At 42.8% G+C, this 24,051-nt stretch overlaps 1 protein-coding gene across 1 annotated transcript in view; it reads right to left on the bottom strand.

Moving 5' to 3' along the window:
- Positions 1–21,485, bottom strand: part of pygb (phosphorylase, glycogen; brain) — a 50,881-nt gene extending 29,396 nt beyond the window's left edge. Inside the window, exons 1-6 of the mRNA XM_060933410.1 lie at positions 21,134–21,485; positions 8,409–8,510; positions 7,704–7,782; positions 7,312–7,415; positions 5,682–5,813; positions 2,599–2,710 (exon numbers count right to left, since the gene is read on the bottom strand). Of these exons, the coding sequence (XP_060789393.1) occupies positions 2,599–2,710; positions 5,682–5,813; positions 7,312–7,415; positions 7,704–7,782; positions 8,409–8,510; positions 21,134–21,376 (772 nt within the window). The 5' untranslated portion in view covers positions 21,377–21,485. The remainder of the gene's footprint in view (positions 1–2,598; positions 2,711–5,681; positions 5,814–7,311; positions 7,416–7,703; positions 7,783–8,408; positions 8,511–21,133) is intronic.
- Positions 21,486–24,051: the final 2,566 nt, after the last annotated feature.

Below are 24,051 nucleotides of genomic sequence, written 5' to 3'. Positions count from 1 at the left end.
GACCAACAAAATGAAAGTTATGGAGTGGCCAGCCCAATCCCCGGACCTTAATCCGATAGAAAACTTGTGGGGTGACATCAAAAATGCTGTTTCTGAGGCAAAACCAAGAAATGCAGAGGAATTGTGGAATGTTGTCAAATCATCCTGGGCTGGAATACCTGTTCACAGGTGCCAGAAGTTCTCAGAAACCGTGGTTATACAACTAAATATTAGTTTAGTGATTCACAGGAATACTAAATCCTTAAGATTTTTTCAGTTTATACAGTAAATATTTGGAGTTTGTAATGAAAAATGCAGACACTGCTATTTTTTTGAACAGCCCAATGTTCATTTTTCTTCATTTTCTGTAAAGTAATTAAAATATTCATACATTTTTCTTCATGTTTTGATGTAGAATATAATGTGCAGTGTTCCCAATGCATGGAAATAAAAACTATTATAAGGATTTTGAGCTTTACTCACGTTTTTAAACACACTGCTATTATTTTGAACACAACTGTATATAGTTTGCAACATTTATTGTGCAAGGTGGCCCACTTTAGATCGTTCCTTCTGGACTAGACGGGGTTGGAGTGAGTTACCCAGTCATTGACTGTCTCATTACAGGGAAACATGGGCCTATATTTGAGCCAGCAACTTATTACTGGGTTTGGTATTGAAAAATAGTCCAGTTTGTTCTTTGGGACTGTTCCAGTGCAAGCAAACAAACAAACATCGACACCAAATGTTGCCATTTTGGGGACTGTTCAACATTAACCATCAACCTTCTCACCCCAAGTGACTCATTTTCCATCAGTGAGAAGTAACCATTTATGACTTGTAGTGTGGTTCAGCACAATCATCTTTCTACTTTGTTAAATAGATAAATAGCACTTTTCATGACTGCATGCATACTTCATTCATCTTTCTCAGTGGGTTACACCAATGGGTTTCACTGGCTGGTTGCCAGATCCTCCTTTTTCTTGATGGTGTTGGTTAATATTCTACAGAGATCTCACTCTCTGGTTATTGCTTTCCACTCGGGTAAACCCTGAGAACATGAGAATGTTCTCCGGTATGAAATAGAACACTTTTTTAAAACCACTTTACAAATGAAAAATTTGCTCAAATAATACCAAATCTAAATTCGCAATTAAGTACAAGAACTGTCGCATTTTTGAAAAATGTGGGATACTGAACTCTGACCTGGAACGTCCGTTATGGAGCTTGGATCCGAGCAGCAGGAGAGAAAAAGCTGAATATAAAAACATTACCATAACAAAAAGCAGCAGGAACGTGTTAAACATGAACCTGTATGTGCTGGCCATATTAATGCGTCTCAGAGTTTTATAGATTGATATACATTTTATTTATCTTTCACAAATGTGAAAATGTGGCAGTGGGGACGGGTGGGATAAGAGGGACAGGACTCCTCACTTCTAAAAAAAAAAAAAAAATTTGATTTGTCTTTTACTTGTAGTGAAGCCCATTTGTCATCCACTGAGCATCATTTGACACATTTCTTTTCCTCGAGTGATTTGAAAGTTATTTTTATTAATTTGTATCATCAGCTTACTTAATTTTTTTTCACTTAATGTATTTCCACCCACATTTCTTTAGATTCCTTTAAAATATTTAGAAATCATTCTAAAAGTGCCACATACAATGCAACAAATCAAATACAAGCTCAATATTATTTACATGATGGTTTGATGATAATTGCTAAAATAAAAGTTATACTATATAGTAAATAGTGAAATCATGCTCATCACAAATATTCAGCCAAATCAGGAACCAAATATAAGCCAGAGCGTCAGCGACACAGTAGCTCACATGGCCATACCAATCACAAAACCAGGGAGTAACTTTTGTGCAGACTGATTAGATCTTCCAAACAAAACAATCAGAATCCATTGAAAACTCTGGGAGGAGTAGCAATTTTGGTGAATTGTGAACGGATTGACAATGGACACTGCGTCATGGTAATAGCTCCTTGGCCTATGGCCGTGTAAGCTAATCAAAAAGGGTTAGAGAAGCAGTTTTGGGACCAAAAGATTGCTGGTTCGATTCCCTGGACCAGCAGGAATGGCTGAAGTGCCCTTGAGCAAGGCATCAAACCCCCAACTGCTCCCCAGGCTATGGGTATGCTGTGTATATATGCACCATCCATTCTCTGCACCACTTATTGGTGAGGATTGTGGGGGAATATTGAGCCAATCCCAGTTGACTTCAGGTGAGAGGTGGGGTTTACCCTGGGCAGATCGTCAATCTATCCAACATGGAGTAAACTGGCCAGTTGACCGAATCCACATCTTTGGACTGTCGAAGGACCCAGAGGAAACCCACACAGGCACAAGGAGAACATACAAACTCCACACAGAAAGGCGTTGGTCAGCTGCAAGGTTCAAACCCAAACCTTCTTGCTGTGAGACGACAGCACTAACCACTGAGCCACCCACCAAGTATGTAAGCAAATGCATAAAATAAAGAGCTTGAGATTCTACAGAGCAGAGTCAAATAAATAAATAGCTTTTCCAACGCAGTAGCTGATCATGGCTGTACACTTAATAGCATTGTAATGAAATATACTGGTGTTTGCGTGACTGAGTGGAACCATACATTCTTGAAGGTTGAAGTCATTGGGTGCTTTGGCAGACCACAGTCTCATGGTGTTAACGGTGTTGTTCTTGTAGCCGGGAACAGGAGTGTCGTACGGCATCGCCAGGACCACCTGACACACGACACCAGGATTAACAGCACATAAACAAGAGACCTAAAGGACTTTAAGACCATGGTGTTAAAATGGATCAAGTCTGATCTTGAGAAACAAACTCCTTTCAAATGAGTGAAAGTCAGGAAGTATGTAAAATTAAGACTAGTGTAAGAAAATTGTCTCTAGCTTGTGGTTTAGAGCTTCAGAATGTGTTGGGATTCCCATATAGACTGTCTCTGGAAGCACCAAAAGATGTGAAGCGTTCCATCTCTGTAGCCATTTATCATAGGTGCTAAAAGAAGGCAACTGGACTTGCTTGAAATTCTTGAAGACGTTTCACGTCTCATCTGAAAGGCTTCTACAGTTCTGTCTGACTCGTGGGGAGTTCCAGGTATTTATTCTCTAGTGGACCAAAAGCAACCCTAAGGAGAGTCGTTGGGGTCACCTGGGTCATCCTGTAGGTGTAGGTCACTGGGGGCTGGGTGTGAATGGTGTTAGCAGCCTAGAGAGTCTCGTTAGGGTGGTCTGGGATACAGGATGACCCAAGGACCCAGGTGACCCCAATGACTCCTTTGGGTTGCTTTTGATCCACTACAGGAAAAACTCCCCACTAGTCAGACATAACTGAATAAGCCTTTCGGATGAGAGGCGAAACGTCTTCAGGGATTTCAAGCAAGTCCACCATGGTGAAATTGCCTTCTTTAGCACCTACAGTTTACTATGACCTGGATGACCGAGAACCTTCACAGACATAGCCACAGTTATCTTTTTGATTCATTGTTGACCAGTTTAGAAAGAATGCTCTCCCATTTCAATATTTTATGGACCTCACACCTCCAGTCACACACTGGTGACAAACACACGACACACAAACTGTCTTAGCTTGCTACAAATTTTTTAGAGATCATGGTGAAACTGTTGTATTATTTAGCATGAATTTATGATTGATATGCTTGGGAGGTATTTTGACATCAAGCTCCTTAAACTGAGCCTAAATACACTGAGTTTAAATATTTAGAGGACCTCATGTATGTGATCATCTTGTGTTCTCCACCACTGATTATCATTGTAAAGGCATTTCGCACGACTCGTCATTAAGTAGTAAAACCCTTAGCTCAGAATATGGTAAAATGCTAGTATGTGTGTTTTCTTTTGAAAAATAGCAGGAAATGTTTTAGCCAATCACAAGTCTGTATTTCAAACAAAGAAACTCTTTTTACAATGATTTTAATAGGAGCCGTCATTTTATTTGGGGTGGTCCTGGGGTGGGTCTCCCAAAAAGGGACCTGACTTAACAACTAATGGAAGAAACTTATGCCATGTACACACGTAGCCAGATATTTTTAAAACTGAACATTTTCCCCCCCCTCCGTTTATAAAAATGTTTTATCCACACCACCTCGTCTTCGAAAAAAATCCCTTGCACACATAACCGAACATCTGCGTTTTCAATCACATTCATAAGCATTCCAAACCTGTAGATGGCATTATTTCCCCAAATCCTACCCCCTAATCACATCGCCTGTGCTCTTGGAGCAGTAGTTGGGCTTCTAAAATTAAACATGTAAATAGCACCTGCACAATAATTAACGCTTTCAAGGCACTACTCCGATCCATTACTCTTTAGCTAGCCGCACACTACGCCGATTTTCAGCGTACCGAGCCAACTGAAGTCGCGAGTCAGGCGTAAAGACTAGTTTTCGATGGTACCGACTCATCTCACAGCCGATTCGAAAAACTAATCGGGAGCCAGACTGATCGGCGAGAGTCGCTAGCAATAGTCAATCATATCTTTCGCATATAACACGTGACATCATTAAGCACAATTTCTAGCGCGAGAAATACGTGTTTGGTAGCACCTAATGCAGGTATATACTGTAATTCCATAGACACAGTGGGCTGGAAAGCCACTCTGCTCAAGTTGTGTGGCTGAATTCCAAATTGCTTTAACTCCCCTATATAAGTGCACTATTTAAGGTTGGAAATAATAGCTCATGCAGCCTAGATAGTGCGCTACATATTCCGTGTTGTGTCATTTGTAATTCAGCCTGTAGCATCTTCAAGTGTTGGATTTAACAGTAACTATATCCAATAGCCAATCACAAAGCTATTAAGTTGTCATGTGTCGCTTCAATCGCGACTGCACTCGTCAACAGTCGGGGGATATGTGCGTGCCCTGTCGGGAATCGGCTCTGAAATGGGTCGGGTCGGTTCAGTACCGCGTGGATCGCCGTGGTGTGCGGCTAGCTTAAGTCCATGCTTAATCTGGCTTCTGCAGTAAACAAAGGTCGCACGTTTGATGTCAGGGCAGATTTGTTGTCATTTTTTTGGCGCAGATTGTGACGTTCTAAAACGCAAAACTCCGGTTATCTCTGTCTATACGAAAAGGCATACACGGAGTTTTCAAAAATCTTCACTTTGCCCGGAGTTTTTTTAAATATTCGTTTTTGATGTGTTTTCATGTGGATGACAGGCCAAAATGTAGAAAAATATCTTCGATTTAGCAGATACCCGGCTACGTGTGGACGGGGTCTTAGACTTCAGTTTGTTTTTTTTCTGGGAATCACTCACGCTTGTATTGGTTCTGTACAATAAAAGCATTTAAGGCAACTTCTGTCATGCAAGTACATGTTTTGGCTACTTTTGAGACACAGACTTCCATGACACTAGTCAGACAGACTCGTGTTCCAATACTATAATTAATCTGCCCGAATTGACTTCCCCCCTCACTATTTCCCAAGTGGAGAATCCCCTTCAAGAGCACTGACAGATTTTCTGATATCATTCAAAGTATAAATTAATTCATCTTCAGCAGTTGCTTTATCCTGTTTCAGTGATTCTGAAACCTATTGTGCTTTTTTTTTTTTTTAATTGTTGGTCTGAAACTTGGTTTCATGAAGCCAAACACCTAAAAACTCACATAACTGTTACTTTACTACGCTAGCATCTTAAAGGAACTGAAGTACTGTTTAGATCATAATTCGCTCACCTGAGTGTCCACCCACTTAGGCCCCTCCCCCGTGTACTCCACCCTGCCGTAAAAATGCACTGGGAGCATGTACTCAGGGCGGGCCTTCTCCCAGGGGTTGCCATAGCGCAGCCAATCATCAGCTTCCTCCACCTGAGGAACAAACGGAGCACAAAGACATGGGAAGGAGGACTCATTATATCAGGTGTAGTTTGAGAAGTTTGAGAGGACAACCTTAAAGTGCTGATGACATGACTATGCAATTTCTTAAATAAACTATACAACATGGCAAACATGTTAGATTTCTGTTATAATTACGTGAAAAGAAGCTGTTGTTACGCAAATATCCAACTTTTAATTGCACAGCGCAAGAAAACTGGGTCCGTGGCTCGCGGCCATGTTGTGACGTCAGCGGAAGAACACGCTGCGGTTCACTGGCTGTTCTACTCTGGTTCTACTCAATGGAAATGGCGCATGAAAACGCCGGTGAACTCTCTAGTGCTAGCTCTTCCTCTTCTGGGAGTCTAGAATTGTGTTGATCTCTTCCGAATAGAATCTATGATAGCCTACCCTCTTTACCCTTTGCCTCTCGTTGCTAGGCGGCAGTTACATGAAAGCCGCAAGCTTTCACAAGCAAATACATGACTGATATCACGCCGACTTTATGATTACATTTATGATTATCATGTAGAATCTATAGCTCTACGTACCTTTATCTTATGTCGTTTCACAACACATGTTCTGACAGGAGGACTGTCTTTGGATCCGGCATAGCTACTAGTAGACCCCCTCCGGAATACTGGCAGTGTTGCCAGATTGGGAGGAATCCCGCCCAGTTGGGCGGTTTCTAGTGCATTTTGGTAGGTTTTGAACATATTTTGGGCTGGAAAACTTCAGCAGTATCTGGCAACACTGTGTAGGCACTGCTGATGGTAGTAACACACGTTTGTGCTTAACTGAACACCCAAGAGATTCTTTTAAGCTGGGAAGGGTGTCAAAACAATCCAAATCGAAGTGTTCAGAGCACAGGACGGATGTTGGTGAGGGCTCCCACTTGTCACGAGTGCGCCTGACTTGCTTCACCCACTTCGCATGCAGCTCGGGATCTCTGGGAAACTTGAATAAACTTACCCCATCCTTGTAGGTTTTGGAGCAAAAGCCGGCAACACAACGCAAAGGCATAATAACATATATATATATATATATATATAAAAAAAAATGTATAATAATAATACTAATAATGACAAACACACCTGTCGCATCAACAACAAACTGGTAAGTTAGGAGGAAGATTCTTTCGCTGACGTCATATAGCTCCTCCTCCTCTTTCGTCTCCTGGGTGCTGCAGCCCCGTCAAATTTGCCCAAATAGCCGCGTTTTTTTATCATAACTTGTAAAATAGGCGCCTTCGTGAATTAATATATGGATCATCGGGAATTACTTTTTATGTTATAAAACATCGCCAAAGATGTCAAAAACGTGTCATCAGCACTTTAACCGCTGGAGAATAAGTTAACTAATAACTGGGGCGAGTTTTGTAGACAAACATTACTTACAGGTTAAATATGCAGATTAATCATTAACATGTGTTTATAAGTTAATGCTTTTAGCTAATTCCTCACGAGTGGTGAGGAAGGTGTTTGCGTTGTACCTGCCAACCGTTAGAGATTTTCTGGTTGAAGATTCCAAACTCGTAGCGAATTCCGTAACCGTATGCCGCCAAACCCAGAGTTGCCATTGAGTCCAGAAAACAGGCTGAAAGAGAGAGACAGACAAACACAGAGAGAGAGAGAGAGAGAGAGAGAGAGAGAGAGAGAGAGACAGGCAGACACACACACAGCAAGCGACAGACAGAGACACACCGACACAGAGCAAGAGAGACAGACACAGAGAGCGAGAGAGAGAGGGAGAGAGAGAAAACAGACAGAGAGAAAATTGTATTACGAAGCTCACAGTCTTGCAGAAAGGGAAATTACAGGCTTCATTGCAAAACAGAAAGAGAGATCTGAGAGAGAGAGACAGAAAGAGAGAGAGCTCCGATACCTGCAAGCCGGCCCAGTCCACCATTCCCCAGTCCAGCATCTTCCTCAATCTCCTGCAGCTCTTCCAGATCCAGTCCAAGCTAAAACACCAACACCAATTACCCCCCACACAGACACACAGTTAGCTACAGTAATGGAGTATAAAAAAATAAAATAAATAAATCATTTGCATATTCTACAAAAGATCATTGTGTCCCACTGCTATACTGCCTCCACTGTTTACACAAAACTAGCTGTTTGACTCCATGTGGTTTCCCCCCCCATTTTCCTCATAGCCGATTCTCACCCACCAGCATCTTTTTGAACTGCTGCTCGTGCAATATTAGGGGGCGTCATAATACACTCGGAGAAGTCTATCCGCGCACTTCTGTATGCATGAGATCAGGGCTGTGGCATCTTCGGGATTCAAACTCTGTCAGCTTTTAACTGTCTATTACAGGGTTACACTTAAAAAAAATCATTAGATAGTAACTTTTAGCATAAGTGAAGCGTGAACCTCTCTACTAAATGTTGTTTGAAGCTGTGTCATCATCATAATCAATGTTGTCCTGCTCCACCAGAAAATATACAAATACAACTTTTCCTGATTTTTACCAACAGGCCTTGCTGCTCTTTTCTAAGCCAATCAAGCGTAATATGGTACGTGGTCACGCCAGTGTAACGTCACATGTAGTGTATAATGTTCTCTGCCTCGCTGTAGATTTACCTGGTAAATGGCTTCGTCACAGGCGTTCTGCAGGCCGAGGTTGATCATGGTGTTCTGCAGGGTTCTGCCCATGTAGAACTCCAGAGAGAGGTAGTGGATCCTCTGAGATAGACAGAGAACAGGAGCAGTAAACCGTCTGTCACAGACACCATATATTGAACAGTTATTCCACGAAATTGAGTCGTACGTGAGCTGATAGCCAATGAGGCGCGTAGCACCAAATTGTCTAGAAGCCATGTACGACGCGATTGAGTGGAATAACCGTTTTATTCTAGCCACATTCACTGGATTTTGAGAAACAGCATTTTTATTTATTTGCAAATTCGATAAATAAAAACTTTATACAAAACGTCCGACAAAAATAATTTCCGCTTAGAACGTAAACAAACCGGCGAAATGACTAGCAATTTGTGAAAATGCTATAATAATAATAATAATAACTCAAAAAATAAAAAGATACGTTCTTACTATCAAATACTTTCATTCCAACAACAACTTTTTTGCCCTTTTTTTATTTTTTAGGGTTTTGTTTTCAAGTCGAGTTTTTATTTCGTCCTCGGTTGGTTCAGCAACACGCGCCGCCATTTTGTTTCTCTCGACTCACGGTATATGAGCTGATCGCCTAGTAGTAGAGTAGCCAATCAGAGTGCACGACTGTTCATATCCAGTCAACGTGGATAGAATAAGCACTGTTCGAGACCAAGGAGTACTTAATGATGAATAATAGTAATAAAAGTATAACCTGAAACGCAGCAACAAAATCATTAGAACAGTTAGAGAACACATGCACACAGTGCATCTGTCAAAATACAGTCAATCACAAGACTCATCTAGAGCCACTTTCGATTTCATAAAAGGTCAGTGAAATTTAGTTCTCTCTAACATGTGATTGTTGTGAAATGCGTTTATTTCTGTAATATCTCACAAAATATCAGGCCGTTCTGTAGCTGGGAAGTTATTTAATTTGAGAGGATTAAAGCAAACGTGCATGAAATCACTCGCTTCACGCAGTCAAGCAGACAGAGAAAGTCCATGTGTGTGCGCGCATGCGCAGGTTTACCTTTGAGCCACTGTTGCCAGATATTGCTGACGTTTTCCAGTGCAAAATATGTTCAAAACCCGCCAAAATGCACTTGAAACCGCCCAATCTGGCAACACTGCTTTGAGCGTGCACTGACAGTTCCATCATTCTGTCGCTAAACGAACAGCTGATCACACCAAGGTGCTCACTGAGCGCCGATATTTATTAGTGTGGTCCTGCATTTCCTTTCCTTCGTATAGAACGATGCCTTTTCTTCTCGCTTTCCGTTACTGTAGTCGCTCTTTCACGTTTCATTCGCACACTCGCATCCTCCATTTTTCTCTCCTGTTTTAAATTTGTATCCCACAATGCCTTGTGCGAACGGGGAAAGCTCGCCACGTGATTCATGACGTAGTACCTTGAATTGGGTCATGGTGAAGCAGGGAGAAAAAAAAAAAAAAAAAAAAAAAAACAGGAGGAGAATTTAGGGCCAATTCATTAATTGTTCCATTTTTTTAAAAAACTAATAAAATTGGAAGTCTGTGATTCGAATTCGGTACTTTTCGGTCCACTAAACAAAAATAATTGGGTGGCAGGGAAAATTCTTTTTATGACTTAAACTTGAAAAAAATCTGAAAGGCAGTCTAGCTTTAAGGTTTATTATTTAAAAAAAATAAAAACCCTACAACCAACCCCAACTTGTTTTGTTCCCAAGAAATCATAACTCCTCCTTGCCCTTGTTGGAAAACTTCACGCTTTACCTCTGACTGGTCCAAAGTGCGGACATTGGAGACCGTTTCCAAAAACGCGAACAAAACCATCTCCTTATAGAAAACAAATCAGCAAAATCAATAAATATACGCTTCAAAAATTAGTTTATGTGGAGCTTCCGACACATAAATGGGCTGGGAAATATGGTGGGATATCACCACAATAAATTGTCATGATACACTTTTCCAAAATATTGTTGGTAGTCATTTTTATAAAATATATGTTTTTGTTGTTTTTAAAGGAACAGTCCACCGTACTTCCATAATGAAATATGCTCTTATCTGAATTGAGACGAGCTGCTCCATACCTGTCCGAGCTTTGCGCGACCTCCCAGTCAGTCAGACGCAGTCAGACGCACGGTCACTCCTGTTAGCAATGTAGCTAGGCTCAGTATGGCCAATGGTATTTTTTGGCCATTTGGCAGCGCATTGATACAGAGCTCAGATATCAATGCGCTGTCGAAGCGCGCAGAAGGTGTTAGTACGCCTGTCATTATAGTGCGGACTTTCCATAGCATAGAAAATCGCCACGTTTCAATTTGTGTAACTGAACTTGTTTCATATCACTGGTCATATAAACCTATGTAAACAGGAAAAACGCGGAAGAGTTTGGTCACATCTAACTACAGCCCCAAAAAATACCATTGGCCATGCTGAGCCTAGCTACATTGCTAACAGGAGTGACAGCGCGTCTGACTGACTGGGAGGTCGTGCAAAGCTCGGACAGGTACGGAGCAGCTCGTCTCAATTCAGATAAGAGCATATTTCATTATGGAAGTACGGTGGACTGTTCCTTTAAATAAGTATTTCAAACTGCTAGCCTTCTGTCACAAGTATGTGTTTAAAAAAAAAAAAAAAATTCTCCTTTTCAGTATTGCATTATTTTTGAAACCATTAAATACAAGTGTCAAACAGATTCATTTTTTAAAAATCTGACACGATTGTTTTGCTAGTAGTCAGTTAGAAAACCGATATATTACAACGCATATGATGCATCTTCGAAACGTTCTGAAGTTTCATGAGATGATCTTTGTTTCATATCACCCACCCTTAATACAAGTCCCTGAGTAAGCAGTTACTATAGAAATGCCATCATATTAAACCAAGCGCACTGATCGAACAAAAGTGCTCTGAGACCACAATATCCCCCGCTGGCAACTCGGCCATAACTTTAGTAAAACGTGACTGAATTGAACGAAATTGTAATATCCGTATTATCGACATATAACAAAGAATCCTGTCAAGTTTCGTGAAATTCCTCCAGAAATTGTAAGAGGAGTTGATTTCAGAAGGCGAGTACCCTTCCTGGGATGGACGGACATCGCCACAACAAAATCCCCCTTCGGGCCTTTCGGCCAGCGGGGGATAAAAATTGTGAGGGAAGTTGATTTCAGAAAGCAAGCACACCTTGATGAAATTGCCAAAGTACAAGTTTGTTAATCATCAAGGGCATAACTCTGGGAAAATCTGCCCAAATTAAACAAAATTTCAATATGCGTATAACTGTCATATAACAAAGCCTTCTGCCAAGTTTGGTGAAATTCCTCCACAAATTGTGAGAGGAGTTGATTTCAGAAGAACGTACACCCTCATGAAATTGTCAAAGTTATTTAATCAAGGGTCAAAACTGTGGGAACATTTTCACAAACGAAATTAAATCGCAATATGCGTATTACCGTCATATAACAAGGCCTTTTGCCAAGCTTCAAGAAAATTCGTCCAAAAATTGAGAGAGGAGTCGATGTCAGAAGGAAAACACACCTTCATGAAATCGTGAAAGTACAAGGTCGTTAACCAAGGGCCACGACTCTGGTAAAATGCAACCGAATTGAACAAAATTACAATACGCGTATTACCGACATCAAACAATGCCTTTTGCCAAGTTTGGTGAAATTCCTTCAAAAATTGTGAGAGAAGTTGATTTCAGAAGCTTCCCAGGACAGATGGGTGGACATCGCTGAGACAATCCCCCTTCGGGCCTTTCAGCAAGCGGGGGATAAAACGCGACTGGATTGGCAACCGAAACTACCATCAGAGCTGCTGTTCGAGAAAATGAAGGAAATGATTCTAACCAATCAGCTGTGAGAATTCAACAGCACCACATCAGCCTGCCTGCATTCAGTCAGAGCAGTCGTTCCTCTCAGCCACTCCAAGTGAACCCACTCATGACGAAAGCTCTGGAGACGTTTCTGCGTTTGGGCCATGGGCGTCGCCACCATTGAATGTGAAGGGGACGTGTCCCCTTCACATTTCATAATTCTTCGTTTGGACCCCCCCCCCATTTAACATAAAATATATGAGTTCACCCAGCGCCATTTCTTCGTGAAAGAATCCATTCCACTTGATCAATAAGAGAATACACATACCACTGAAAATCCACTCCCAGTTTTCCGGGCGTTACCTACAATAACTCACCATGCGCGAGTGAAGTGAATCTCAGCGTGAGCAGAGACATGTTGGTGCAGCTGCTGGAAAGTGGAGGTGACGACATCATTGTTATCTGCCCTCAAAATTAACCCTAGGCCACGTTAAATTAATGTTCAACTAAACAATGAAATAAGCTTAGCCTAATGGGGTATTCTTGGTTGATGATGGATTGTTTGCAGTATTTGCTCCCTCCCCAGACACAATGGACGTAATGAAATTATTTACAAAGAAGCTGGAATTAAGTCAAAATTTCCCCACAGGACAGGGTTTTTTTGTCCCAATGGAAATGTTAGTGCAGTTAGCTGGCTAGTCAATGTTAGAATATGTATCAGCTAGCTTAATGTTAGCTATCATTTAATTCAAACCCAGTAAGCCGACCTTACTGTAATGCCAAGAATGAGGTCAAGTCTGCTCTGATGATATTTATTGATTCCAAACAATTGGATTTTGAGGTCATTACTTATGCTGGAATGTCAAATATGTGCCAACTTGTTGTAGCCATTCCATGCCATTTGCTTTTCTACTTCTAAAACCTTTCTCGGAGTCCACGATCCGAGAACCCAAGTAATTGACATCTTCTACTCGCTTTATGCTGGTACCAGAGGAAGATTTGAGAATTCCTACCTCGATGGCAGTGGTGCTTATAGACTCCGTATTCTTCATCTCATTATAGTAAAAGGATGATGTAGACATGATGCTACATTACAAGATCAGTTTGAAGACAAGAGGACAACCCGCTTAACTAACCAACAATCTTGCCATCCGTTAGGTTATGATACCTACAATGTTTTAGCTTGGTCAGTTAAACAGAGGATTCCACCCTTCCAAGACAGCACGTGGTAGAAATTTACTAAAGACGTACGTATGGATGATTTACAAGACACAAAGCAAACAAATCAAAATTTTCTTCCTGATTGATGTTGGTCTACATCTATCGTCCACTACACATCGTGTCTTGAGGTATGTCTTGAGGGTTTCACTAGGTGCATTTCCATTGCAGTTTTGCGCAAAATAGAAGCAATTTATTTTGAAAAAGTTGACATAACACGATTGCGAATGGGCTGCGTTTCCATTGAGTGATGTTCTGCAATTAAAGCTGGGTTCCCCCCTCCCCCTTGCGATAGTCATCCCAATTAAACATGGTGACAGATCTCCAAGACCTGATAAGTGTTGGTATGGTGATTTTGATTGCATCCACTGAAAAATAACCATGGCTTAAACGCGAAAAAAGGCGTTTCAATTTTGCAAACTTTCATTTTGTAGATTCGTCTGGAAAACCACACACACACACACACACACACGCACGTGCATAAACTTTGTGATATTTGAGGTCTTTTGAAATTCATGTTTCCAGTACTTTAAGTTCGCAATGTCAAATTGCGTATTAAGCAGGTTATTGTAAACCCGCCTACTGCTAGCTTATAGCTAGCGCATTGAGGATGCACAAACTACACAACTATAGAGTTTGTGTGGAATTACCCATTTGATCCAATAAATCTGTCCTCCAGCTAAACATCATCATAGAGACTCTGACTAAAGGTCACAGTAATTTGCGCTAGCTGTTACAAACCGGGATGTCTGGTTACCATACGCTATAGGTCTGGAACGGTAAGAGATACAGAATGATGCTTCGTGAAGAAAAGTTGCGCCCTGAACAAAAGAAAAAAAAAAATCTGATTGAAAAAAAAAAAAATCATGAAAATTGACAGTTAAGTGATTGAAAAAAAATCCCGTTTTTCATGGACCATTCCGGATCAGAGATCCAGATCAGCACCAAAAGTCATAGCAACATAATTCAGCCCAGAAGTATTCTTCATATGAAATTTGGTGATGACTGGTTACAAACTGAGGGAGAAACAGAGTCCTAAAAACGTTAGAAGAAGAATCCTGAATGAATGTAACAATTAATTAATTAATTATTAATAATAAATTCTGGAGCTTTCCCTTCTGAAAATCAGCAGTGAAATGACCAGCGTTGTATTATATATGGATTTGTCAAACACTTCAAGACTTTAGGCAAGAAAACACCAATCAGGAATGAATATGTGGAACCAAAAAACAAACCACAACAGTAAATGTTTCACAGTAAGAGGAGGGGGAGGGAGAGAGGGGAAAAAAAAAAATCCAAGGACGCCACCAACCCTCATTCTCACTTGTAACCACGTTGCTTCACTTCATTACATAAACATGTTCCTGATACTTGCCCCGCCCACCTTGTGTTGCAAACAGTGACCACGTAAATCACAAATGTGCATTTTATGAATCTTCGGACCACTTTGTTGCATCACCGTGAGCACAAGACCAGAACCGTCATCTTCTGTTAGCGCAGTTGTGCTTCCCTGGCTTGGCTGAATGGTTCAGCTATCTGGCTTCAATCCAACCCAACTAATCTAGTGTTTCATCGCTGAGTCACTGCAGCTGATGTGAGATAGAGGACATCTGAAAGCTAATTGCTGGAGTGAAACTGCAGAAATCGGCGTGCAGAAGGAAGTCAGTTATGGTGAAATCATTAGGATTGGCTGTGTGATGAAACCGTTGCAGGTTGTACACGTGCTGAAGCGTCTGGTGAAATCCTGGCATATTCATTCACGAGTGGAATGAACGTGTGGTTTTTTTGTTTAATCCAACTGAGAAAAAAAAAAAAGCACTTCCTTGAGAACATTGCTAAAAATATTATACTCTGAAAGGCTAAGGGTGCATTGACAAACATGGAGGAAAGGGGGGGGGGAACCACAATAACTTAAGGATTGATGGGTTCAAACAGGAAGCTTGGGGTAAAATTAAGTCACAAAAAAGGTATTACATTAAAGCTAGGGTATAGGTCATTTTATTCAAAGGATTTTTTTTCTTATATTTATTGAAATTCTCTTTCGATCCCAACACCAATGAAGAAATCAAATGCTCAGACAATGAAAAGAAAAAAAAAAAAAATCCATCATCTGTGGCAGTCGCTGGGCTGTAAAAAGCCCGTCCAATCATTTCATTCAGTCCAAATGTCCAGGACTCAGACTCGAGTCTGACTCATGCCCTAATTTTAAGGACTCGTGACTTGAGCACTGATGACATGGACTCGTACGTTGGAGACGAGGACTCTGATTTTTTTTTTCTTGTAACATGCCATAAGATATTTATATCTACATTAATTTTGTGCAAGAGAATGCACATTCACCTTTTCATATGTCATGTTCAGAAACAAACTAACGTTAATGGTACTAAAATGCCTGGACAGAACGCCCCAGGTTTGTCCGCTTTGCTTATACAGACTTTTCGGGGGGGGAAATGCACTGCTATGCGTTCCATATGCCAAGTCAAGTTTATTTGTATAGCGCTTTTAACAACAGACACTGTCGCAAAACAGCTTTACAGAAAGTTAAAGACTTTAAATACGAGCTAATTGTATCCCTAATTTATCCCTGATGAGCAAGCCTGTAGCGACGGCAGGGAAGGAAAAACTCCCTCAGACAACATGAAGAAACCTCAAGAGGAACCAGACTCAAAAGGGAACCCATCCTCATTTGGGTGATAACAGATAGCGTGATTATAAATAACTCGCTTCTACCGTATAACTGCGTCCTATATGGTCACAAAGTATAGCCGTGCAACCAGGAAATTCAGCATAGTTTTAGCATGAAGTCCGTTTTGCTGAAGTTATAAACTGTTCATGCCAACTGCAGTCCTAGAGTTAGCAAGTTAACTGTAGTCCTCAGGCATAAAAGTGTCCAGAGCGTCTTCCAAGTACAACTTTCGACTGTCCATACGGGGCCGCCCTCCACAGGAGTGATGTGATGAGACTCCAGCCAGTCGTAGAGCATCAGGATGGATCAGACGAGTCATGTGTCATTTCTGTCAGACGCGACTCAGAATTTTCTTTCATGACTTGGACTTGACTCGAACATTGGGGACTCGAGACTGGACTTGAGGTTTACTGACTCGACAAGAACACTGATCCACACACCCGTCTTCCTGTGCACACTCTGCTCGTGCACTCAGTCTTCCACAAGTCTAGTCAGACATATTTCTAAAGCTAGCAAGCTAGTCAACAACTGTAAGCACTAACAACAGCCATGTTTATTGTTTACGTTCATTATGATAACGCTAGAGGTTTTCTTACACGCGAATGAGACACGAGGTAGCCAGATACGACAACGAGCACTACGCTCCTCCCTCGATGCTCTCGGTCTCTCGTGGACTCATCCTGCAGCAGTAGTCAGGCAGTGCGCGTTCATGTGTATATTAGGCTTGGCACGGTTATGGGAAAAAAACCGAACCGTACGATATGCCTGTTGCGGTGCAATACGCGTATAAACCGCGGTACCCCTATTTAAGACGTTCGCCAAAAAAAAAAAAAGCCGAATGCCTGTATGAAACCACGTGGTTCTCTTTCGCGCGAAAGAATTGAAGTGACAGCGGAGTGTGGATGGCAAGTGCAAAAATGGCAAGTGGGAGTGGAGAAGGCAGGTCGTCGTACATAGAGGATGCCCCCGCGGCATTCAAATCAGGTGTGTGGGAACATTTTAGTTTTCCCATTACATGCGATGACGCCGGCAAAAAATCAATTGACAAAAACGTCACAATATGCAAGCTTTGTAAAGTACGAATGCCGTACACTCGTGGGAATACTTTAACACACACATCTGTTCAAAAGTAAGCTTTAAGAACTCATTTTTATTTCTTCCAATTATGAAAACTCTGTATGTGACAAAAGACACCTGGTTCCTCTAGATGCCACAACATGGCAGCAAACACTCCTGACACTTTGTATAAATACTGTAGTAAATAAAAAAGCTGTTGAAATCATCCATGTCTTCCCTCTTGCTGTTTCAAAATACTACCTGGCTTTTCATCAGAGATTGTTCATAAAATGTGCTTATGTCAACTCAAACTCAGTTTGTGCATGATTATTTCATTGTAACTATAATTTTAACCTCTCTTAAATGCTGTATCCTAAACTATGTTTACTTAAGGTAAATAGTAGGCTATATGCCCAAATACGGGGCGGCACGGTGGTGTAGTGGTTAGCGCTGTCGCCTCACAGCAAGAAGGTCCTGGGTTCGAGCCCCGGGGCCGGCGAGGCCCTTTCTGTGCGGAGTTTGCATGTTCTCCCCGTGTCCGCGTGGGTTTCCTCCGGGTGCTCCGGTTTCCCCCACAGTCCAAAGACATGCAGGTTAGGTTAACTGGTGACTCTAAATTGACCGTGAGTGTGAATGGTTGTCTGTGTCTATGTGTCAGCCCTGTGATGACCTGGCGACTTGTCCAGGGTGTACCCCGCCTTTCGCCCGTAGTCAGCTGGGATAGGCTCCAGCTTGCCTGCGACCCTGTAGAAGGATAAAGCGGCTAGAGATAATGAGATGAGATGAGATGCCCAAATACAGAGTACTTAAGATTTAAAAAAAAAAAAAAAACCCGCAATACGTACTGAACCGCAGACCTCAAACCGCAATACGTACCGAACCGCGACTTTTGTGAACCGTGCCACCCCTAGTGTATATGGAATACTTTTACAATCTAGCTTCCTGTTGCTAGTTTCTCAAAAAAAAAAAAAAAACCACCTACCCTCGCTTTAAACAAATCTTGACTCATGAACATTATATCTAAAGATCAGTCAATCCCTAAGATCATGTCATTTTTCACTCTCAAGATTTCTGAAAGTTAATGACAGACATCCTGAGAAAGATCATATTTATCTTCCCATGATACGCAGTGAGAAAGGGCCTAGTTCATGTTTTAGAGTCTATTTCCTATGTTAAATACTGGCTGTTATGCTGTTGCAGCAAGTGACCATTATATCAAATATCTTATTTATGCAAGACTTTCTTCTGCTTCCCTGTTCTGTTCTATAATTGTTAGGAGATAAACATACATGCACTTGTTAATAGAGCGTGATCGCATGACAATATAATATTTAGTGTAAATACTGCAAGTGTCAAGTTTTGAAACTCTGTGCCTAATAAAGTTGCTGTTGTTGTCTTAGGCACATGTAAAAGTATAGTACCTTCAAAAATAATGAAGTTAAAAAGAAAAAGCTTTTACACAGAAGAGTAATCAACCCTAAAGTAAAGAAAATAAATATCCATTATCATGAGATGACACCTTTTGGTTTTATATAAGGAGAAGTCATAAAATACACCTCTAAGACTAAATAGGGTGCCAGTTGCAAACATCTAAGGGGGGGCCTCATGCACATCATTAGAAGTGATCAGTGTGTCACTAATGATCACTAAAGGCATGCTGTGGATGACCTGGCACTGAGACCCTTCTTGGGTATTAACGTGCACTTTGGAAGTGTTTAGAACATGAACAGTGTGTTGTCCTGCACTGCACTGCACTTCCTGTATAAGAAGGAGGAAGAAGAAGAAGAAGAAGAAGAAGGAGGAATTAGAAGAAGGAGGAGGGAGGAAGGAGGAGGAAGAAGAAGGAATTAGAAGAAGGAGGAAGAAGAAGAAGAAGAAGGAGGAGGGAGGAGAAGAAGGAGGAGGGAGGAGAAGGAGGAAAAAGAGAAGGAGGAAAAGGAGGAGGAAGAAGAAGGAATTAGAAGAAGGAAGGAGGAGGAGAAAGAGGAGGAAGGAGAAGAAAGAGGAAGAAGAAGAAGGAGAAGAGGAGGAAGAAGAGGAGAAGGAGAGGAAGGAGGAGGAGAAAGAGGAGGAAGAAGAAGAAGGAGAAGAGGAGGAAGAAGAGGAGAAGGAGAGGAAGGAGAGAAGAAGGAGAGGAAGAAGAGGAGAAGGAGAGGAAGGAGGAGGAGGAGAAGAGGAGGAAGAAGGAGAAGGAAAAAGAGAAGGAGGAAGAAGGAGGAGAAGAGGAGGAAGAAGGAGAAGGAAAAGAGAAGGAGGAAGAAGGAAGAAGAAGGAGGAAGAAGGAGGAGAAGAGGAGGAAGAAGGAAGAAGAAGGAGGAGGAAGAAGGAGAAGGAAAAAGAGGAGGAAGAAGGAGGAAGAAGGAGGAGAAGAGGAGGAAGAAGGAGAAGGAAAAAGAGAAGGAGGAAGGAGGAAGAAGAAGGAGGAGAAGGAAAAAGAGAAGGAGGAAGAAGGAGAAGGAAAAGGAGAAGGAAAAAGAGAAGGAGGAAGAAGGAGAAGGAAAAAGAGAAGGAGGAAGAAGAAGGAGGAGAAGGAAAAAGAGAAGGAGGAAGAAGGAGGAAGAAGAGAAGGAGGAAGAGGAAGAAGAAGAAGAAGAAGGAAGAAGAAGAGAAGGAGGAAGAGGAAGAAGAAGAAGGAGAAGGAAGAAGAAGAGAAGGAGGAAGAGGAAGAAGAAGAAGGAGAAGGAAGAAGAAGAGAAGGAGGAAGAGGAAGAAGAAGAAGGAGAAGAGGAGGGAGAAGGAGGAAAAGAGGAGGGAGAAGAGGAGGAAGAAGAAGGAGGGAGAAGAGGAGGAAGAAGAAGGAGGGAGAAGAGGAGGAAGAAGAAGGAGGGAGAAGAGGAGGAAGAAGAAGGAGGAGGAGAAAGAGGAGGAAGGAGAAGAAAGAGGAAGAAGAAGAAGGAGAAGAGGAGGAAGAAGAGGAGAAGGAGAGGAAGGAGGAGGAGAAAGAGGAGGAAGAAGAAGAAGGAGAAGAGGAGGAAGAAGAGGAGAAGGAGAGGAAGGAGAGGAGAAGGAGAGGAAGAAGAGGAGAAGGAGAGGAAGGAGGAGGAGGAGAAGAGGAGGAAGAAGGAGAAGGAAAAAGAGAAGGAGGAAGAAGGAGGAGAAGAGGAGGAAGAAGGAGAAGGAAAAGAGAAGGAGGAAGAAGGAAGAAGAAGGAGGAAGAAGGAGGAGAAGAGGAGGAAGAAGGAAGAAGAAGGAGGAGGAAGAAGGAGAAGGAAAAAGAGGAGGAAGAAGGAGGAAGAAGGAGGAGAAGAGGAGGAAGAAGGAGAAGGAAAAAGAGAAGGAGGAAGGAGGAAGAAGGAGGAGAAGGAAAAAGAGAAGGAGGAAGAAGGAGAAGGAAAAAGAGAAGGAGGAAGAAGGAGAAGGAAAAAGAGAAGGAGGAAGAGGAAGAAGAAGAAGGAGAAGGAAGAAGAAGAGAAGGAGGAAGAGGAAGAAGAAGAAGGAGAAGGAAGAAGAAGAGAAGGAGGAAGAGGAAGAAGAAGAAGGAGAAGGAAGAAGAAGAGAAGGAGGAAGAGGAAGAAGAAGAAGGAGAAGGAAGAAGAAGAGAAGGAGGAAGAGGAAGAAGAAGAAGGAGAAGGAAGAAGAAGAGAAGGAGGAAGAGGAAGAAGAAGAAGGAGAAGAGGAGGGAGAAGGAGGAAAAGAGGAGGGAGAAGAGGAGGAAGAAGAAGGAGGAAGAAGAAGGAGGGAGAAGAGGAGGAAGAAGAAGGAGGGAGAAGAGGAGGAAGAAGAGGAGGAAGAAGAAGGAGGGAGAAGAGGAGGAAGAAGAAGGAGGGAGAAGAGGAGGAAGAAGGAGGGAGAAGAGGAGGAAGAAGGAGGAGGGAGAAGGAGGAGAAGAGGAGGGAGAAGGAGAGGAAAAAGAAGGAGGAGAGGAAAGAGGAGGAAGGAGGAGAAGAGGAAGGAGGAGAAAGAAGGAGGAGGAAGAAGAAAGTTTGTGTGCCGCACCTTGGGGTCTTTCTCGTAGTAGTGCTGCTGAGTGCGGATCCAGCGGCCCACCAGGTGATCCCGCACCGTGTGCGCCAGGGCGAAGTAGTAATCCCGGGGTGTGGCCACGTTCCGGTCCTTCACCAATGTGAAGTGCACGTGCCGGTTGAAGCTCTTCTTGATCTCGGCCACGTCCCCGAGACCCGCGATCCCGCGCACGCTGATCTGTTTCCGCTTCTCGTGGTCGCTCAGAGGCTTCGCCATCGCGGACAGGAGGACAGAGACCCACTGCAGAGAGGAAACACAGTGTGAGACAGGAAGTCCAGCTCATACAGTTATACTCTGCAGCCTGAGACACGAGCCACGCCCCTAATCTCACCTCGCGGAGTGGAGTAGGCGGGGCTTGGCGTCTGTGCTGCGCCCTGATTTGATAGTCGAGCTGTTTCCTGATAGGCTGAGCGACACTCCAACAAACAAAAAAGGAAATAGTGAAAAAACCCATGCTTTTTGGAAATTGTTGCCTGAAACTATGGAAGCCATTTTCAGCCACCATAATAATAATGACAAGATATTTTTTTTAAATATAATCACTTCATCTCATAACAGGGTGACACAATGGTGTAGTGGTTAGCGCTGTCGCCTCACAGCAGGAAGGTTCTGGGTTCGAGCCCAGTGGCTGACGAGGGCCTTTCTGTGTGGAGTTTGCATGTTCTCTCTGCGTCTGTCTGGGTTTCCTCCAGTTTCCCCCAAAGACATGCAGGTTAGGCTAATTGATTACATTAGATAAAACTTTATTGATCCCTTTGGGCAGGTTCTCTCAGGGAAATTAAGATTCCAGCAGCATCATTACAGATAAATAGAGAAAACTTCTAGATAAATTAAAATAAATTATTTACATATACAAATATAAAAAGAATAAGATATGGGGAAGGAGGGGGGAAAAGAGAAAGGGGGCAGCAGCAGGAGAGATATTGCACATTATATTGCACATTGTTCGGTATTGCTTATTGTTAGACTAGGCTACTGCTCCTTTCCATCCTCTGTCCTCCTGTTACCCCTCCTCCCCCCCAGAGAGGAGTTGTACAGTTTGATGGCGTGAGGGACAAAGGAGTTTTTGAGTCTGTTCGTCCTGCACTTGGGAAGGAGCATTCTGTCATTGAACAGGCTCCTCTGGTTGCTGATGACGGTGTGCAGAGGGTGACTGGCATCGTCCATGATGTTCAATAGTTTGTCCATCGACTTCTTCTCTGCCACCATCACCAGAGAGTCCAGCTTCATGCCGACCACAGAGCCGGCCCGCCTGATCAGTTTGTCCAGCCTGGATGTGTCCTTCTTGGACGTGCTGCCCCCCCAGCACACCACGGTGTAAAACAGGACACTGGTGACCACAGACTGATAGAACATCCACAGGAGTTTCCTGCAGATGTTAAAGGACCGCAACCTCCTAAGGAAGTATAACCTGCTCTGTCCCTTCCTGTATAAGTGTTTGGCGTTGCAAGTCCAAACACTTATACAGGAAGGGACAGAGCAGGCTATAATTGGTGGCTCTAAATTGACCGTGAGTGTGAATGGTTGTTTGTCTCTATGTGCAGCCCTGCGATAACCTGGCGACTTGTCCAGGGTGCACCCCGCCTCTCACCCATAGTCAGCTGGGATAGGATCCAGCTTGCCCGCGACCCTGTAGAACAGAATAAGTGGCTACAAATAATGGATGGATGGAGGGTGACACAGTGGTGTAGTGGTTAGCCCTGTTGCCTCACAGCAAGAAGGTTCTGGGTTCAAGTCCAGTGGGCAATGGGGGCCTTTCTGTGTGGAGTTTGTATGTTCTCCCTGCATCTGTGTGGGTTTCCTCCGGGGCATCTGGTTTCCCCCATAGTCCAAAGACATGCAGATAGGTTAACTGGCTACTCTAAATTGCCCATAGGCATGAAAGTGTGTGTGTGTGTGTGTGTGTGGAACCAGCCACCCTTCTGCTGCAATTCCTGTCAAGTCAACTTTGCCTCAAGCCCAGATTGGGTTTGGCAGTGACGACGATCTCATAATAATAACTTTATATCTCAATTATGACTTTCTTGTTTTGTGCACCTCTCGTCTGGATTTTCTAAATTAATACAAATACAGTGGCAGCAGCAGAGGGGGGAGTGACCGCCCCCCCAAAAAAAAATTACGTCGGAGGGGGCTGTGCCCCCCCAAATTATGATGGGAGTCCTTTGACTATTTACAAGGAAGAAAAGGAGAGAGTAGTGTGAATAAACAGCCCACTGCGTGCCTTTGTTTTCCCTTATTAAATCCCACTGCATCCCTTCATCCTGACAGCATCCCTTTGTACTGTACACTGTAGGTTGGTAGCACCCATTCGCACCAAAACCGATGCAAATTAGCCTGGCCCTGACCTCACTGATTGCCTCCTCTTTCCAGGATTTTCCTTATTTGGCTTACGCAGAACTGCAAAACCCATCGCTTTTAGTAGACAAGCTGATTTATAAATATTCTGTGGACTAATTAACCCATTGCTGTGGCAACTGTCTAGACATGTCTGGTCTCCTTGGGTACTCGCGCCAAAGCGGGGACCCTGTGACAGCAAGGCTATGACAGTGTCGCTACATTTGGATCTGACTGATAACTCGTGTCCTGTCCAGATGGCTAGATAGCGTTCACGAGGCGTACAAGCGGTTTTGGTTGCCCAAAAACTTGATGCTGCTCTAGATCTACATGAATTCGCTTGCTGCCCTGACCACTCACTGAAAATCAGTATGAAGAGGAGTTTCAGACAAATATCCATTGCAAACTTTTTGGGCTTGACAAAGGCACCCAATTTGCTTGATGATCACGAGGTAAGCCCTGCGATAACCTGGCGACTTGTCCAGGGTGTACCCCGCCTTTCACCCGTAGTCAGCTGGGATAGGCTTCAGCTTGTAGAACAGGATAAAGTGGCTACA

The sequence above is a fragment of the Neoarius graeffei genome, chromosome 11 (genome assembly GCF_027579695.1).
Source record: "Neoarius graeffei isolate fNeoGra1 chromosome 11, fNeoGra1.pri, whole genome shotgun sequence".
Taxonomy (NCBI): Eukaryota; Metazoa; Chordata; class Actinopteri; order Siluriformes; family Ariidae; genus Neoarius; species Neoarius graeffei.
Note: the sequence above shows the minus strand (reverse complement) of the source record. Positions and strands in the feature narration are given on the sequence as shown.